This window comes from Lepus europaeus, chromosome 6 (assembly GCF_033115175.1).
Source record: "Lepus europaeus isolate LE1 chromosome 6, mLepTim1.pri, whole genome shotgun sequence".
NCBI lineage: Eukaryota > Metazoa > Chordata > Mammalia > Lagomorpha > Leporidae > Lepus > Lepus europaeus.
In genome coordinates, this window is record NC_084832.1 from 93934548 (window position 1) to 93953382 (window position 18835).

The 18835-nt window shown below is 51.1% G+C and overlaps 1 protein-coding gene across 17 annotated transcripts in view; it reads right to left on the bottom strand.

Annotated features, from left to right (window-relative positions):
- The window catches only part of CACNA1C (calcium voltage-gated channel subunit alpha1 C), a 631672-nt gene that overhangs the window by 83979 nt on the left and 528858 nt on the right, over positions 1-18835 (bottom strand). For all 17 annotated transcript variants that reach the window (XM_062194587.1, XM_062194598.1, XM_062194596.1 and 14 more), the window contains 7 exons: positions 17836-17956; positions 15688-15802; positions 14856-14976; positions 14532-14601; positions 7730-7862; positions 3988-4117; positions 2835-2894 (listed from right to left, as the gene is read on the bottom strand). In XM_062194587.1, the coding sequence (XP_062050571.1) occupies positions 2835-2894; positions 3988-4117; positions 7730-7862; positions 14532-14601; positions 14856-14976; positions 15688-15802; positions 17836-17956 (750 nt within the window). The remainder of the gene's footprint in view (positions 1-2834; positions 2895-3987; positions 4118-7729; positions 7863-14531; positions 14602-14855; positions 14977-15687; positions 15803-17835; positions 17957-18835) is intronic.

Genomic DNA, 18835 nt, shown 5'->3' on the forward strand with positions numbered 1-18835 from the left:
AATCAGAGCATGCCCGTGCAGGGTGCCTGCAGAGCAATTCTAAAGCAAACACAGAGGGGAGAGGGACAGAAATAGCTCTCGCAACCTAATTCTTTCCACTTATCTTTTGCAGCGGGGGTCACAGGGGACTTGGGCACCTGTGTTCTGCAACAATGTTTAGAAGTAGGTGTATTACATAAAAAGAGGGCTCACCGTGACACGTCTCAGTGAGCTGTGACCCCAGAGATGGCATGCAGGAGGCTCCCGTGAGGACCCGCCCCTGAGCTTGCACAAGGCTGAGTGCCTTCCCTAGCACCTGGTTTCCATCTTACAAGAGGTGTGGCTCTAAGCTCTCCTGACTCTCGGCCCGGACCCTCTGAGCAACTGCTGGGGTCCAACAGAGCCCTGTGCACTCAGCAAACAGTGTTCAGCACGGAGGTGGACACATGGGGCTCACGGGGCCAACTGCTGTCCTTCGGCTTTGGGTCTCTGTTGGGTAAAGGGACCCTTGAGCGAGACAGCAGTGCAGGAAGCACATGGACTTGTATGGGGGCAGAGTGGAGGACACACCCAGGAAGAGTGGCCATGGGAGAAAGAACAAGTGGATGCTGGGGACACGGAATTTATTGAAAATCATCAGTGGCATGTAGGACAAAGAAGCCATGTTCAGAGGCCCAGCGCAGAGCCTCCTTCCTTGCCTTTTTTCTGACTGCCACCCATCTATTCCTGGTTTTTGAAAGGTTAAGTCGTTACCCAGGGAAGGTCCATTACTGGGGTGTTTCCAGCCGGCAGAGGGAGAGAGAATGGGACATAGGCTCATGACGTCTGTGGCTAGGAAGGGCAGGGAGGGACAGGGCCCTGTTCTGCCAGGGGCAAGCACCTCCTCTAAGGGCAGCTCTTCTAGTATTAGAGGCCTCTTGTCTTCTGCATTTGCATTTCTATGCATTCATCTCCTTCTGCCTTCCCCTCCTCTACTGGACAGTCCTTGCAACATGCAGGCCAGTGATGCGGTCTTACAAGCCTCTGAGTGTCAAGGCCAAACATTCCCAGATGGACAGCAATTGCCGTCCATGCTGCGGCACGAAGCTGGGCCTCCAGACCAGGCAGAGGGCACAGGAGGAAGGAGGTGCAGGAAGAGGCCTGGGGATCGGGTTTGTGCTCAGAAGCACGCTGAGCAAGAAAGAGACCAGAAGAGCGAGAGGAAGAAGGGGAGGGAAGGCCTCGCCATGGTGTCATGACAATGCCCACAGAGACTTTCACTTCCAGTGAAAGTGAAGAGACTTTCACTTTCGCTTTGCTTGTCCTGGGAAAGAACTTGGCCTCCCTGAGTCTGAAGCCCAGGAGGAAAAGCAGTGCAGCCTAGACAAGGGGCTCCCCTCACTGCACCTCAGCACAGGCAGGAAAGCAGCTCAGCCCCTCTCCCCCACTTCCGGGAACCGGGGCCTGCTCAGATCTACTCTGCCTGAGCTGGAAAGAAAATTCCACGCAGTGCTCCTGGTTTGCTGCAACCAGGGACAGAAGCCAGGTGGAGCCCCAGGAACACGGCCTACTCAGATTGTACCTGCACCTGATAGAAGTCACTTCCATGAAGGGGCTGGGCAGGGCTTGGGAGCTTCCCCAGGAGAGGAAGTGGCCCCAGCCGGGTGTGGACATCAGCTCACACCTGCCACCAGGATGGGGAGTCTGTGCTCTGTGGGCTGGGCAGTCCCAGGCAAGCCTCCTTTAGTTGAGTCAGACCCTTGCTCTGGGAGAGGCACACTTGACCCAAGTTCTCACACTCACAACCTGAATCTCAGATGAACGGGCTTGGCCATGTGTTGCTTTGAGGCTCAGAAGTGTGCTAGGAAAACCCAGAAATAATCCTCCATCTAGGGCTGCTCGGATGGGGCTCTGCCCGCTTTCAGGATACCCGCAGGGTAGTGGCTCCACAGGCAGGGGTGAGCTGGGTCAGCCGCCGGCAGGGCAGGCTGCCCAAGCTCCTATGGGCACCTGGTTCTCATCTCACTTAGCTCCCAATACATTTTTCCCTCTGCTGTGCTTAGGCAAAAGCCATTGTAACCAGGATTCTCAGCAGGTGCCTGAGGAGTCAGGAGCAGTCTGTTGTCACCTGCTGACAGCCCTCAGTGGGGATTCTGGCTCCAAATCTTGCCCAACCCTAGCTTAGCCCTGAGGTCTGCCCCATGCACTGAGGAAGGTATTGACGGCCATCCAAAGAGAGCAGTAAAGTGAGTTCTTGGTGGCCTAGAACGGTCCACTTTCTGAGGTTATGTGGCATTCTTCTTGGGGAGAGGAGGCCAGGAGGCTTCTGAGCAGGGCTCTGTCATCAGGAGCCAGAAACAGTGTGTGCTCGTGTGTATAGGGGCGCGGCTGAGGGCTGCAGGGCTGAACCAGTGCCATTGCAGCTTCAGTGGCAACACTGGCAGCTGCGTGCCTCTTCCAGGACAAGAGCTGCTTAAGGACAGCCAGAAAGGAGGGGCTCAGGGACACACGTGTCCGGCTTGCGAGCCTGGGCCCAGAGCACAACCCAAAGCGAGGGACAATAACTTTTGCAATTGCAGGCTTGAGAGAGAACAAAGAGAGAGTGAGAGAAACAGAAGAGAGAAAGGAGACAGCCATACAGGTACACAAAGAGAGAAGCAGAGAGCATGCGTCGCTCAGGTTGCTTTACCTTAAGGATAATTTCTAATGTAAAGATACTAGTGAAGACATAGTCTGCATTGCCTAGGATCTGAAAAATAAGCATAATCGGATTAGTGGCTCTGAGAGTGAACCCAACACCAGCAGGAGCGTGTGTTAGCCGTAGACAGAGACAGCAGCAGAGAGGCAGGGAAGAGAGGAGGGGGGTGGAGCTTTACCTTGAGAGCAATTTCAATGGTGAAAATGGTAGTAAAAACAATGTCAAAATAAAACAGAATCTGCAAAACAAAAAGAAACGAGATGGGGGCAGGGGTGGGAGAAAGCAGAATGGGAGGGAGGTCAGTGGATGTTCACCAGCAAAGGAACCCCGCTTCCAAACAAGGCACCCCTCCTGTGCATGGGGTCCCAGACAGCTCAGGGGCGCTGTGTCGAGCCCCCAGATATGTGAGTTTCCAGTGCAGGCCTCAGCTGGTAATGGGTCTGAGCAGCATCTGGCTGGATGCATTTTTATTAATGCAATTAACCAAGAAACCCAAATCAGAACACTGGGACACGTCAAGAGGGCAGGGGGTGGACTTGTTTTTGTTTCTGTTTTGCAGGGAGCTTCCAAATGCTCGGCTCCTACGCTGGTGCAGCTGAGCCAGCCGGTGTCCTGTGTTGGTGGCAATCTGTGCCACCACGTCCTCTGGGGAAGGAGCACCCTCCAGGTGAAGTGCATCCTGGCTGAGGATGGTCCACGCTTTATTACATCTCAGGTTAGAGCAAGGACCAACACCTCTAACCTTGGGCAGAGAGCCTTGGCCCCAGCCAGCTTCAGGGCTGCTGAGTGGATTGGCGTGGGGATGGCTCTAGATCAGCAGGCCACTCTCTTCAAGCCCACCAGGCTGGGATCGGATGAAGCCCTGAGGCTCTGACTCCAGCCTTTACCATTGCCCACTGGTGCCCTGGGTAGGCCTCCAGATATAGTTCTGCTCTACAAAAGACCACCAGGCTCTCCTTCCTCTTGGCTGGGCCTTCCCACCAGCACCTGTTTGCCAATGCCCCCTTCTGGTCAGAACATTCCAGGCAGAACAGGGCAGGAAGCCAGGGGCCACACTGTGCCAAGTTTATAGGGAATGAGAGCTTCCTGGGGAACATCCACAGGGCAATGGCTGTCCTGAACTTTGTCACTTCCCAAACCGGCCCATGCCCACTATTTCACTTGCTGGTGGCCCCAGGGTGGGTTTCCAGCAAAGCTCTAATCTCTTAGAGAGATGTTTATGGGATTTGGACCTGGACTCTCAATGGGACAATGACGCCGGCAACAAGCAGCACTGGGTGTGGTGACACTCAGAGAAGGAAGGGGTGCAGAGGACAAAAGGGGGTGCATACGTGATTCCTGAAGGAGGTGTGCTGCACAGGGTCCTCGGCAGCCAGGGAAATGCTGCTGAGCAAAATGAAGAAGAGGATCAGGTTGGTGAAGATCGTGTCGTTGACGATACGGTGACACTGGAGGCGGAACCTGCCCAGGGAGGAGAGAGGGCTGTCAGAAGAGACAGAGGAAGCAGCTCCTGGGGTCTCAGGAGTACCTCCCCTCCGATCCTTGCCTTGGTTTGCAAAAGGTGCTTGTGGTTTGGGGGTAGCCCCCCAGCTAAAATCTCACCACTGCTTGTAATGAGAATCCATCAACATCCCCACGATGCGCATCACCATGGAACTGGGGTGGTTCGTGGGCCCTTTCACACGCGGCAAGCTACTATTGACCTTTTGGAGGGTTCTGAGACTCCTGGGAATCTGACTTTTCACATGCTGCTCTGACATTATCAACTGACTTTTGTTTGGAGTTTTCTTTTTCCAATCATCGAAGAAAATTCCCTTCAGGAGATCTACTTGTTATTTTCTGTGCACAGGAAACAACAGCACTAACTGGAGACGCATAAGCTGAGAGCTGGAGAAGTCCACTTTCCGGCTAGAAGGGTTGCCCCTAGGTTACAGCTTTCAAGTTCACGCCTTCAGTTCAAGTTCACACCTCAGCACAGGTGCCAAGAACTACCAGTCTGGGCTTCTGCATGCTCATCGACAGCACCAACAGTGCTCAGTACTTGCATGCCATGGGTGGCTTGGATATGTCCTACCCCTGATGACAGTGCAGGATGGGAGGTATGCAGGTTATTCTCATTGTCACAGAGAAAGACACTGACATGTGGGAGGCAGGGGCTGCCCAGAGAGACAGCCTGCAGTGTGGAGCGCTCAGGGCTGGAGCCCAGGCCTTCAGACTTGTGCTCCTGGCATTACAGTTGCCTAAACGATCTGAGAAGCTGCAGAGCCTGGAAAGGACAAAACGTTGGAGGCACTTCTGGATTTGTGAGAGTTAGGAGACAGCTGCAGGAATCTTCTCCTTCAAACCAACCTACCTGCCTACCTGCCTACCTACCTACATACCTGCCTACCTACCTACCTACATACCCATTCACCTACTGAGCTGAGGTCTGAGTTTGAGCAGCTGGGAAGAATAGGGCTGCCTGAGGATAGATGCTAACAACAGCAGTGCTGTCAAGAAAGTAAGCAAATCTGGGAAGCCTGGGACTTGGGCTGAGCCAGCTTCCCCAAAGGGCATGCAGAAGAAAGATTCCCCAGTCTTAATTTTAGTCCTCAGGACTGAAGTCACTGAGGTCACAACCAAAGATCACCACACACAGAACAGGCTAAGCCACTAAGATAGGAAACCAGGAGAAACGAGGGGCTGGCCCTGTGGCACAGTGGCTCAAGCCACCACCTGTGATACCAGCTTCTCATATGAGTGCAGATTCGAGTCTCAGTTGCTCCACTTCCAATCCAGTTCCCTGCCAATGTGCCTGGGAAAGCAGCCAAAGATGGCCCAAGTGGTTAGGCCCTTGCCTCCCTTGTGGGAGACCAGAAGGAGTTCCTGAGTCCTGGCATTGGCCTGGCCCAGTGCTGTCATGACCATCAGGGGAGTGGACCAGTGAATGGAAGATTCTCTCAATCTCTCTCCCTCTTTCTCCTTCTCTTTCTATAACTCTGCCTCTCAAATAAATAAAATAAATCTTTTTTTAAAGGAACAAGTAAGTGATTAAGATTCTCCCCTCTGACACTACAACCATTGGACACTATGGATATTTGAAATTTTTAATGACATAAAGGACTTACATGAAAAAAATACAATGGGTTGTCAATGGAAAAAAACTGATTTAAACAGTAATAAAGATAAAAAAAAAATAAGAACTTGGATGGCGTATCCAAGGAAATCACCCAGAATACTCAAAGAGAGATAAGGAGGTAAATGATACATTAAGAGATAGGGAGGACAAGGTCTAACACTGGACCAACAGCTGGACAGACTAGAGAATTAAGGAGAGGCAGTATTTAAAGATCAGGGCTGAAAATTTTCTAGGACTTAAGATAAATATAAATACATGGACCTAGGAGCTATAACATATGTTAAGCCAGATAAATAGAAAGAAACCCATGCCAGGAGACATAGTAGTAAATCTACAGCAGATCAAGGCCAACAATAGAGCAAAGGCAGCTACAAATGAAGACAGGTTACTTTCGGAGGGGTGACTGTTGTAATTACAGCAAACATACAGTAAAATAACACCTGTAATGTGCTGAGGGACAAACCTATCAATCTAAAATTCTACATACAACAGAGAAAGCAATTATCAGAGAGGCCAAGTAGATTTTCCATAAAGGAATTAATGGAATTTCCAAAGAATGTACTTTAGGAAGAAAGAAAATGTTTACAGAAGGATGGGCTGCAATGCATCCCCCCCCCCCAAAAAAAAAAAAATGGTAGGAGGCTGCTGTTGTGGTGCAGTGGGGTAAGACACTACAATACCTGCATCCTGTATGAGTGGGGGTTTGAATTCTGGTACCCATTTCCAAACCAGTTCCCAGCTAATGCACCCGGGAGAGCAGTAGAAGAAGGGCCAAGTGTTTAGGGTCCTGCCACTCATGCGGGAGACCTGGATGGAGTTGCAGGTTCTTGGCTTTAGCCAGCCTGGCCCAGTCTGGGCCATTGTGACCATCTGGAGAGTGAGCCAGTGAGTGGAAGATTTCTTTCTCTTTCTCTTTCTCTCTCTCTCTCTTTCTCTCTCCCCCCTTTGTTGTGTGTGTGTGTGTGTATACCTCTGCCTTTCAAATAAATGAAGAAGTCTTTAATTTTTTTTAAATGGTAAACATTTAAAAAGGTAAGTTGTATGTAAATCCAAACACACACTGTCTGAATAATAATAATAATAATAATAATAATAATAATGTGACATCTATCTTGGGTGAAAAATAAAGGCTGGGACTAAGATGCTAATCAACAGTAACAGAAGGGCCAGCGCTGCGGTTCAATAGGCTAATCCTCCACCTTGCGGCACCGGCACACCGGGTTCTAGTCCCGGTCGGGGTGCCGGATTCTGTCCCGGTCGCCCCTCTTCCTGTCCAGCTCTCTGTTATGGCCCGGGAGTGCAGTGGAGGATGGCCCAAGTCCTTGGGCCCTGCACCTGCATGGGAGACCAGGAGAAGCACCTGGCTCCTGGCTTCGGATCAGCGCGGTGCGCCGGCCGCAGCGGCCATTGGAGGGTGAACCAACGGTAAAGGAAGACCTTTCTCTCTCTGTCTCTCTCTCTCACTGTCCACTCTGCCTGCCCAAAAAAAAAAAAAAAAAAGTAACAGAAGTCAGGAGAAAAGTGAGTTAAAACAGCCTAAGGTCCTTCTCTTACACAGCAGGAGGTTTAAGGTGCTGTTTAACTTTATGGATGCTAATTATCCTAATTGATCATTAAAAACATAAGCATGTATCAAAATATTACACTGTACCCCATAAATATGTACAATTATTGTTGGTCAATAAATAAAAAAAAGACTGGTAAACTATGAAGGATAATCAGCAAAGAAAAGAAGCTGAGTTTACGCATTTCTAACAGTGGAGAGGAGAATGAACACAGATTGTCTGATTCAGAATTCAGGGCTGTTTTCCCTGAACCAGCGTCTGTTTACTCCAGGAGTGGGGAGCTGGGAGGAGCCCACGCTCCACCTAGAGGTTCAGGGGAGACACAGGCATCTGCTCGGCTTGTCCCAGGAACAGAGCAGAGTCCCGCCTTCCCTCGCCATCCTTGCATACCTGTTGTTGGGGCTGAAGATGAAAAACGCACTGGCTTCTGGCATAGGCACGGCCTTCTCCTTAAGGTGCAGCTCAGAGAGTGGCCGAGGGCGGGGGCCGACAGGCATCTCAGGCTCCTCCTCGTCTTCTTCCCCTGCAGGAAAAGCAGCAGCTCTTGAAGTGACTCCGCCACGCCACTTATTTTTATCCCTGTGCCATCTACTCCCAGAGGAAGGATGAAGACATCGTTTGTATCCCTGCAAATGTAGGGGTCCAGCCAAGACAGACACCCTGCTGTCTGTTGCGTGGGTATTGCTGGAGCTCATCTCTGTTAGAGAGAAGCTTTCCTGGCAGTACACAGTAAAGTGGATGTAAGTAGGATGCCCAGCTTGTCACGGTTCAGCCAGGACTATCCAGCTTCCATACTGAAATCCCACATCACAAGGAACCCCTCAGGCCTGGGGAAACTGGGCTGGTCAGACATCCTGGCTGGAAGACCCAAGAGAGGGTGACCAGGGAAGACCAGGACATTGTCAGGTGTTATTCCTCCAACCTGGCTCCAAGTGGAAAGATCAGTTGACTTGTGGAACCCCTGTAACCAACCCTATCCTTGAAAATTTCAAGAATTCAAAGCCAAGACGTTGTCCATTTCTGAAACGAACAAAAGCAAACAAACCTATTTATGCAGGGATAACAGGACATAAACCCTGCCCTCAACAGGCCCTCTGTTCAAAAGTTTACGCACCTTCACTAGTTAAAGAAGCTCCTTTGTCCTCCAGATCAGTGACACATTTCATGTGGGCCACTTACTCCTTCGCTTGCAAGCACATTGCCCAGGGGAGGATGCACCAGCCAGCCCACTGGTCGAACATGGGCAGAGATGTCTGCGAGTGGGTCGGTGACGCCATGGGACTTAAGAGCAGTAATTCTCCAGCCAGAAAGCTGGATCCTAACCGTGGCTCTTTTCTTTCTGGCTATGGGCATTTTATTGAGTCTCTCAATTTATCCATCGAGGAAGGAATCATAATAGCAGCACAAGCTTCCTTTAGAGCCGTGTCTGACACAGAACGGCTGCCATGTAAGTGCTCGCTGCTTGAATTACTATCTGTACCCACGGGAGAGACTGAGCCTATAAATCAGCACCCGGCATTTTTCTCAGCCTGCTCCTTACCTGTGAGTATCCCCTAACAAACTGTCTCCTTGCAGCCAACTACTCCCTAAATGCTGGCTGCAGTGGTTGAATAGTGTCCCCTCAAAATGCATGTCCACCCAGGACCTCTGAACATGACATCCGTGGGGCACAGAGTCCTTGCAGATGCAATTAGCTATGCTGGAGTCATGCTGGGCCCTAAGTCTGTTGATTGTTGTCCTCATAAGGAGAGACATGAAGATAACGGCTCATGCAGGGAAGGGGGGCCCTGTGGAGACAGAGGCAGAGACCAGAGGGATTCATCCCCAAGCCGAGCACTGCCAGCAAGCACAAGAAGGCAGCACGAGGCAAATGTAGATTCTTCTCTAGAGCCTTGCAGGAGCGCTGTTCCGACACCCTGATTTTGAAATTCTAGGCTCCAGAACAACGAGAGAATACATTTTTTGTTCTAACTTGTCCAATCGGTGTTAAAGTAAAAACTTTAATTTGGGGTGTGGGGAGGGATGGGGGAGAGAGAGGGAAGGAGGGAGAGAGAGAGAGAGAGAATGCTTCCATCAACTGATTCACCCCTCAATTGCCTGCAACAGCCAGGACTGGCCCAATCAGAAATGAGGAGGCTTTGAAACTCAAGCCAGGTCTTCCACGTGAGTGGCAGGAACCCAGGACTTGAGACATCACCACTAACTGTCAGGGTCTCCGCTGGCAGGAAGCTGGCTGGAGTCAGGAGCCAAAGCCAGGAATCAAAGCAAGGCAATCTGACACAGGAGGTGGGGGTCTGGGCTGATGTGTTAACTGTGAGGCCGAATGCCGAGTGCTAATGGGTTCTGGCAGCCGCAGGGAACAAACGCAGTCACTATGGGCTCTCATCTTTCCACCTGCTCTCTTCCTGACTGAATTTCCCTCCACCTTTGTCTCTCCAGCAGAGCTTACAAGAACCCCTCCTCCAGAGAGCATCCCTACCCAGCTCTCCTGAGCACCAATGCTCCAGAGAGTGACCTTCCTGTGAACCCCAGCAATACTTTGCACCCCCCACACTCACTGGGCAATTAACACACAAAGCCTCAGACACCTGATTTCCAGGGTACCTGACCCATCTACGCGCTGGAGACCTGGGAGTGAGAGGCCATGCCCAGTGCACGAGAACCATTATTTCTTGCTGATGATGGGACCACCAACCCTTCATAAGGAAGGAGGTTTTGCCTTAGGAGTGTCCAGTAGAGACCAATTTGGCTGGAAGAAGGCAGTTTTGGGGAGTTCATCTGCAGAGCCAGCCACGCCTTTGTGTGCTCCCTCTTCTTCAGGTTAGAACAAAGCCAGGTGGTGCAGAGAAAAAAATGTGTGGCACAGAAAGCGGTTCTTTGTTAAGCGCAAAGCGTTTAGGGCATCAAGGCTGTTTGGGAGGCCCAGGGGATACAGGTGTGACTCAGACCCTCTCCCTCGGGCACTTGGAGCTGACCAGCAAGGCAACTGACATTCCCAACAGAAGAGAGGTGCAAGCTGGAAATCTGTGTACAGGCCAAGAATATTGATTTTTGACATCCCAACCTTGGTATGGAAGAGACAAGTCTACCTGAGGCAGAATAAGTGAAACCAGAGTTGGCCTACCTCACAATACTTGTGAGTGAAATTTAATTGAGAAAAACTTTAAACTCCTGCCTAGGTGTTTGTATTCTTTTTAGTTTTGCTCTAAATGATCCAAGAGTTTCTTATTTATGACAATTTGGTCACAGGTAATTTTATGCTTATTTTAATTGCTTATGTTTATAGAAAGCCGCATTTCCTAGTGCTGTGTTTCTCCGAGTTCTTAGCAAGGAAGCTTGTGTGCTGTTGCTGCCGCACTGGCCAACCGTACTACTGGGCAGTTCTGTGGAGGCAGGCACATCGGTTACGCCATCAGATACTCATCAGTTGCAACTCAGGCCAAATGCTTAAGAGGAAACTCTTGGGACTGGCGCTGTGACGCAGTGGGTTAACACCCTGGCCTGAAGTGCCGGCATCCCATATGGGCGCTGGTTCAAGACCCGGCTGCTCCACTTCCTGTCCAGCTCTCTGCTATGGCCTGGGAAAGCAGTAGAAAATGGCCCAAGTCCTTCGGCCCCTGCACCTGCGTGGGAGACGTGGAAGAAGCTCCTGGCTCCTGGCTTCGGATCGGCACAGCTCCAGCTATTGCGGCCATCTGGGGAGTGAACCATCAGATGGAAGACCTCTCTCTCTGCCTCTGCCTCTCCTCTCTCTGTGCAACTCTGACTTTCAAATGAATAAATAAATCTTTAAATATATATATGTATATATATGTATATGTATATATATATATATATATATATATATATATATATATATATATAAACTCTTTCTGAAGGGCAAACTCAAATTTGTCAAGGGGCAGAAATGTGACAGCATGCCATGTCTAGCGTTTACTATGGGTAAGGAGGAAGGCAGACAGATCAGAAAAGGCCTGGTACAGTTCATTTTGGGGTTAGCAAGCGAACCACTTCTGCTCCCAAATGCCAGGGAAATCCCTTTGGGATCTTTTTCATTTCTGTTGCCCAGGATGGGGGGAAGGGGAGGTGTTGGAAAAAGTGATAAGGGGGGAGCTGCTGCTTTAGACAACAACAGGGCTAGAATCTGCGCAAAGCAAAACCTCTGCCCAGCTCAACCTCCCGACTGTGGTCCTCGTCCTCGGTGAACTCGCCCCTCCCCACTGGGTACTCATCCTCCCCTCTGTGACTGTGCTTAATGCCAACGACAATAAAAGCTTCAGTGGCAAACATCTCGTGACTTTTACAAAGCACTGAACTGCACAGGCACAGCTGTGGCTCTGGTCCTTCTGGAAGTTCAGGCATTTAGTGAGGCACGGGGTTCACTGGCAGAGACAGGGTGACGTGTGGTGGGAAAGGAATAACCCCCGGGCAGTGCAGTGGGAGGGCAGGGAGCGAAGTGGAGGAAGCAGTTTCTGCACAGGGTCTCTTCTCTTTAGTGGCTGGGAAAACCCCAGAGTCACCTTCATTCCACTTTCTCCAGCATCCAAGCCATTAACAAACCCAGTCGGCCTGACCTGCAAAGTGTGCCCCAAATCCGATCACTCCCTGAGCTGTCACCCAGCCGTGATGCCACCTCGCCTGGACCACTGCACACTCTCCTCCCTGTCCCCAGTGCTGCTGCTCACCATCAGCTGTCCTTTCTTCCGTGAGACCTTGAAAGGGCAAGTCCTCCTCTGCCTGGCGACTCGGGCGGCTCTTGCTCAGATCAGCCCCTTACCCTCTCTGCTCCTGCCTGGCTTCCCAGTCTCACCATCTGGCACTCTGCCTTTGTCCTTTCGCTGCCAGGCGCACTTTCCCTCTTTGGAGCACTCCACAGCCACGGCTTCCGCCTAAGGTTCCACACCTGCTGGTCCCCTACCTGGGCAGTTCTTCCCTCTGATTTCCTGGGACTATTTGGGTTTCAGCCCAAAAGCCATGTCTGCAGAGAAGTCTTCATCAATCACACAAAGCAGCCTGCCCCTCCCAGACACCCTAACACAGCCCCGGATTTTATCATCTTCACAACACCTGCTGCTACCTCTTTGACTGCTTTGCTTTCTTGTTTCTTATCTATCTCCCCGATGACCCGTCTCTGTCTGGCCCACAGCTGTATCCCTGGGGCTTGGCACCCCACGTGGCCTGCAGTAGGTGCTTTGTAAGCAGTTGTTAAGCGAATGAACATTGCCAAGGTTTCTTCCACCTCTTCATGTCAATGACCATGGTTTGGTCCTGACGCCGAGGGCAGGACAGCCTCAATTATCTATGGACCAGAGGTCTCAAAGGCACGGAGACATGTGGGATGAACAGAAGTGAAAGCAAGGTGTGCAGGAGGGTAGAGAAGGGATTCTGAAATAGCTTAAGACTCCTGAGGCATTAGCAGAGCGTGGGAATCGCTTTCTGTTCAAAAGCAGAAGCATTCCAAGACTCCACGAAGCCTGCCAGGTCATCAGAGAGATGTTTCTGTGATGGCCACCATGGTGACAATATTGTCATCGTCCGTCTTTCTGTGTCCCTGACATTCTTCTCTTTGATTTCATTAAAGCCACAAAGAGGAGAAAAGCCAGGAGGATGTTTAGAATAATAGAATTTGAGATTATTGTCATAGATGCAAGAGGTCGGTCTGCCCCACAGCCACGCGGGAGGGACAGGCTGAGGCCTGACTGCAGCAGGGTGGGGGGCTGAGGGGAGACCTTCAGATCCAGATGTCCCCTCTGTTGTGTGCCAGGAAGCTGCGTGCTGGAGAGTGCGGGGCCAGCCTGGGATTCATGTCACCACTGCCCATCTCCTTAAACTTTAAAAGATGCTTGAGTTCAGACTCCTACAGGAAACCTCCACAAACCCTGCCTTAACAGTCACTGACATTGTGCTGATCGTGTTTCCTTTGTCTTCTCTGCTTCCCCTCTTTTGCTGTTGGAACGTTCAAAAGTAACTCCTCAACATTTTAGACAGCTCGGCATTTTCAAAGCAGAGCTAGAGTAATAGCATGTCAACAAGATTAACAAAAACCATCTCCAGCCATTTATGTGCCAGTCCATATTCCATCTAGCCCAATTATTTCAAGAATGTCACTTTGGTTTATTTGTTGATTCAGGGCCAAGAGGAGACCCTCCCCGTGTGTCTACCAAGTCTGCAAGATCGGCCCCCTCAGCCCACCCTGCAAAGGATTTTTGGACCTCAAAGGGCCCCAACGTGGAAGCAGCCCTCCTGCTCTTCTCTCTGTCCAAGCCCCAGGGCACCCAGTCTGTGCCCTTGTGGGGGCGGGAGCGGGAGCGGGAGCGGGGGTGAGGGTGGACCCTGCTTCCCAAGGACAACAGAAGAGATCTGCTGGTGTCCCTGCATGTAAGCAGAGAACAGGTACAGCGAGAAGGCTTTCCGCCACCTAACTGGCTTTCCCGCCGGACACAGCCTGGTCCACACAGAGAAGGAAATGCCTTGACCGCGAGCTGTTGACTTCAAGCTCGAAGCCGATGATAGTACCTGCAATTCTAGGTTAGAGGAGGGCAAGTCTGGGGTTTGGACAGGATGTGAGGCTGCAAGAAGCAAGACAAGTGAACCCTGGGGGAGGACCGAGGACCTCTGATATTAAAATCCCCTGAAAGGGGACTCCCTGCCCAGTCACGTATCAGATGGAAGCACGAGAAGACGGGGTCAGTAAGAGCTCTCTGGACAAGAAGAGACCTGAGAGAACTTTACAAATCAGCAAGGGAGATGCTGCTGGTGGTAGCCATCCCTGCACCCAGCTGAGTAAGGGCAAGGCAGATGTGAGATTTGCCACAATTACAAAGTGAGCAGAACACAGCAACAGGTGCTACACTAATAAATCAGGCAAGAAAACAATGATTTGACCAACACAGAATATAAGAAAACCTTACAGGTCCATAGAAGCCAGCTTCCAAAGAGCACAAAAGCCTTACTCAACTATAATCTTATCTAACCTAGTGTTGGTACTATGTGGAAACCAAAAACAAAGTGTTCCCCCAGATAATCATGGCAACACGTAAGTACAGAGACAGGAGACATTTAACAGTGCCACATGCTGGTTAGGAGAACCTGGAGCCACTGGCCCCTAACTCATGGCTGTCCGCACATGGCTTTGGAATTTGCATTTCTACCCTCAACCTCCCATCTCAAGGTCAGGCAGTGGGACCAGTACCTGTCGTTTCTGGGTTGGGGTAGGGACTCTTATCCTCACTCTCATTGGGCTGGAGGTCATCCATGTTGATCTATGCAGCCAAGGAGGGGAAGAAGAAGAAGTTAGATAAGTTCCACAGTTTTAGAGGCTCAGAGTAGCCTTGAAATGGCACAACAATCAGTGGCTGAGCTCAAAAACCCGCCTTTGTCACTTGAGACATCCCCTTCAGACACCGGCAGAGGCCTGGATTCAGCCAAGTGCATTGGCTTTATTCCCACAGAGTGGCCTCCCTCTGTCCTCTCCCCTCAGCAGTGGCCACAGCTCCTGGAAGGAGATGCAACTCACCTTGGTGGTAGGCGGGGACTCTCCATCAGCTGTAATGGATTTCAGCTCAATTTTCTCCTCCTTGGCCTCCTCCACGGCCGGCTTCCCTACCACCTCTTGTTTCTTCTCTGGGCTGGCAGTCCTGGCCGGTCAGCAGGAGGAAAAGATAAATGGATGTTTACTGGGGTGACAAGGAGCTGTTCTGGGGTCTACTGGGCTAGTGGGAGCACAGTCCTTGCATGGACATTCAGGGCACATTGCGTGTGCAACTTAATCACAAGTGCCACTGAGCTAGGCTGCACCTGGCTCTGCATGGCACTCAATGGGCCCCTTCCAGCCACGGCTCCAGTTCATTCATCCAAGAATGATTCTGGCTCTCATTTAGGATTGGTTCCTGGAGGAACTCTACTCGGTGCCAGGTGGATGCATGGCCTATGCCTGTCCCATCTAGACACTGAGGGGATACTCAATGCAGGGCCCACTCTTGCTTTCTTATCACTGGAAATGAAGTAGAAAATACCGAGGAGGCAGCGCTCTGAAAGCTGTGATTGTTTCCCCTCTGAGGGGCTGCCTTCCTCCTTCCCCACCATACATTACCACCACCTTTGATGGCTTCTCTGGTGGGGGAAATGCAACACCTTGGTGAGGACTGCAATCCACAACGGTCTTTCTTAAGAGCACCACCCAGGAATCAGAGAGAGGCCCAAGTTACTGCAGGAAGCCTCAGGCCCAGGGCCCTCCTAGGAGTGAAGGGATCGGAGGCCAGCACCCAAGCCTCCCTGCCCCTCCAGTGGGAACAGTATTCCAGAACTGAGATTCTGGGGCCTTGGCCTGGGTGAGTGTAGAGGGTTACCTGGCCAGCTTCTTTCTCTCCTTCTCTTCTTCCTCTTCCTTTTGGGCAGAAGTAAGGCTCTCAGCATCAGCCAGGTTGTCCACAGCAATGGCCAAGAACACATTTAGTAGGATATCTGTTTGTGTCCATTCTTAAAGAAAATGATGCTTGGCCTTGGGGGTATTTGGTGGGCATAGGGGACAAGGAAGAAGCAGGAGACACAGGGGTAGAGTTGCCCAGCAAAGACGGCCTGACACTGACCCACTGTGAGAGGGTCAAAGCCCAACAGTGACCCTCTCCTCTTCCTTCTCCATCACCCTACTAGCCACCTGGAGTTTCCTACGAGGTTGAGACCAGGCAAGCTTGCAGGTTGGAGCGGGGTGGGAGTGAGGTAGCAAGCCCTGCCTTGCTCTTTAATTGCGGGGTTTTGTTGTTGGGTGTCCCGCCGAGAGAACTGCTGTGACTGATACTGCCAACAGCATTGTCTCTAACAGAAGGCAGAATGCTCTTAAAAGTGGTTATTATAACTGGCACCGAGGAGGTGGCCTGGCATCTCTGCCAAGTCTCTATGTGAACCCACACATACAAAGACCCTTGGAGGGTCTGCCTGGAGCTGGCCAGAGCTTGGGAATTCCAAATCAAAGCAGTTATTTGCCCACTTTTTCCCACCTGCCTCCCTCCCTCACCCTCAACAACAGAAACACAGGTTCAGAGAAAGTACAGCTGGACGGGGTCTTCAAGTTCATGTTGTTGACCTCTACCCCCAGGTGCCAAACATCCCCATAATTTCTCGTATAGGGAAACTGAAACCCAAGCAGGCAACAGGCTCGTCCCAGGAAGTGCAGACCCCAGGGGCATTGTCTGCAACATCCCACAACAACTCAGAATGATCGCCTAAGTAGCAGTCAATTATTGTTACTCTACTACAGGCTGAGGTCCCCTTAGCCAAAGTGGTTGGGAGGACCATAAGTGCTTCAGGTTCCTGTCCCCCACCCCACTTTTTTTGTTTGCATTTTGGAATATTTGCATAGATCTAAGGAGCTATCTTGGGGATGGAACCTAAGTTGAAACACAAAATTCATTTATGTTTCATAATGTATCTTATACAAGAGTACTTTGAGAAAGTTTGTGGAGAAGCAGCACTGAAAGATGTTTATTTTGGTGCCAAAAAATGGAAACCCTTACATAGCTGTTCACAATATGCATTTTCCATGACCTTTTGAAAGATCTCTCTTAGGCATGGCTCTCAACGTGTTTTGCATCAAAACAGACATCTTTTCAGTTTCCCATGAACTTTTTGAAGTACCCTCAAATACATAGCCAGAAGGCAACTTTATATCAGGTTTTTAATAATTTGTGCATGATACAAAGTTTCAGATTCTTGGATCGGGGATGCTCATCCCAGACCACAATTCAGTTACTCAGGTAGAGCCTGTGGTTTGCCGAGGCTGCCCAGCTGGCCAGTGGGAAGCCTTGTCTGTAGGCCTCACTGTCTACGTGTGTTTTACCTGGAGCTGGTATCTAACTCCTGAGTCTCTGGCTAGCGCTGTTCTACTTTCCCTCCCAGCCTCTGGACATAGCGCTCCCCTGGCCCAGCTCAGGGAGCGTCTGCAGGGTCTGCCTGGGGAAGCCTGGGCTGCTCTGCCTGTGACTATATGTCCTGGGGAGCAGCTTCAGAGGGAGGGACACTGAATGGAAAGCAGGGAGGAGATATGAAAGTCATTTCAAGGACAAAGGCTTGGTCATTCCTCACTGAGCATCCTCGTTCCCAGCAGGTGCAACAGCCCCCCCCCCCCCATGGCAGCGGAGTGCTCAACTCCACAGGGACGTCCGAGTGAGTAGCTGCCCACACCACAACACCAGGGGGCGGTGTTCACCTAGATTGAGACCAGAACCCGCCTGTGGAGTCGAGCAATGATGTAGCCTGAACCAGCTCAGGAAGAGAAAGGTGCATCCTCACACCAAAGCTGAGGTTTCCACCCATGCCCACCTCCACTGCCAAAGAAGCCTAGTCTGGGACACGTTTCTTCCCCAGAACAGCCTCCCCCAGCTCACCGGGGCACCCAGTGCTCTGTGCCCCGCGCTAGGCCCAGCAGGCACACCAGTTTGGCATTGTGCTGCAGGCTGAGGGGGGCGGGCAGAGGGGTTGGGGTCAGCAGCAAAGGATACAATTTCCACAGATGAAGAGGATGATGAAGTAAATACAGACTAACATCCCTGGAAAAGAGGGGCCGCCATAAGCCATGATCCCATCATACATCACCGAATTCCAGTCCTCCCCGGTCAGGATCTGAATGACACATTCCCACCAATAAGGGACACAGCGTTAGACCAACAGCAAACCCCAAAACGCCCCTGCCCTGCCCTGCCCTGCCCCTCTATGTTAATAAAAATGTCCAAAGTCTCTTTTCCACTGCTCTCCCTCCTTCTGGCCCCCAGGTCTCCACCCCAGGGGCTCCGAGATATTAACCTGGGTGAGTTTGATGCTATCCTCAGGCAAAGTGTGTGGCCATAGGCATCGTTATTTGATCAAAACCCCTCCTACTATCCACACACAGTGCATGAGCTGACCCCGGGAGCCACACCTCGGGCTGAGCTTTGGGCCCCTTTACTGTTTTGAATGCATTTGTTTAGATAGTATTAAACTGCACCAGCCAATTTTTCCCAAACACCAGTCATGGGGGTACTACCTTTAAGGTTTTTGGTACCACCCACATTATTTTTCATTTTACTCTATAAACCAAATCAGTTTCAAGTTTAATAAGTGCCATGAAAGTTTTTCCCTAAGTCAAGATCACTACAAAAATCACAAGTTTGATGGACTAGTTATATTTGCTTCCCTGGGGCAAGTGTGTGGGTAGCCAAGACAGAGCTCCTCCAGCCTCCCCTCCCCCAACAAGAGCAGTCAGGGCTTCACGCAGAATTTATCTGACCCAAGGGTTCCATGGCTTAGAGTGAAGTTTTAAGCTACTCCCTTAGATTTCTCCCGTAACAGTTCACCACCACCACCCCCGCCCCCTGGGGTGGGTCTCCAAGGGGCTGGCAGGAGGGGACGATACACAGGGGACCCAGGGCCCATCAGGGCTGACTGCCCAGGCTGGCTCTGCTTGCCTGGCAGCAGGCCAGGCTTCCTGCTACCTTGTCAAGCCCCCTCCCGCCACCCTGCCCA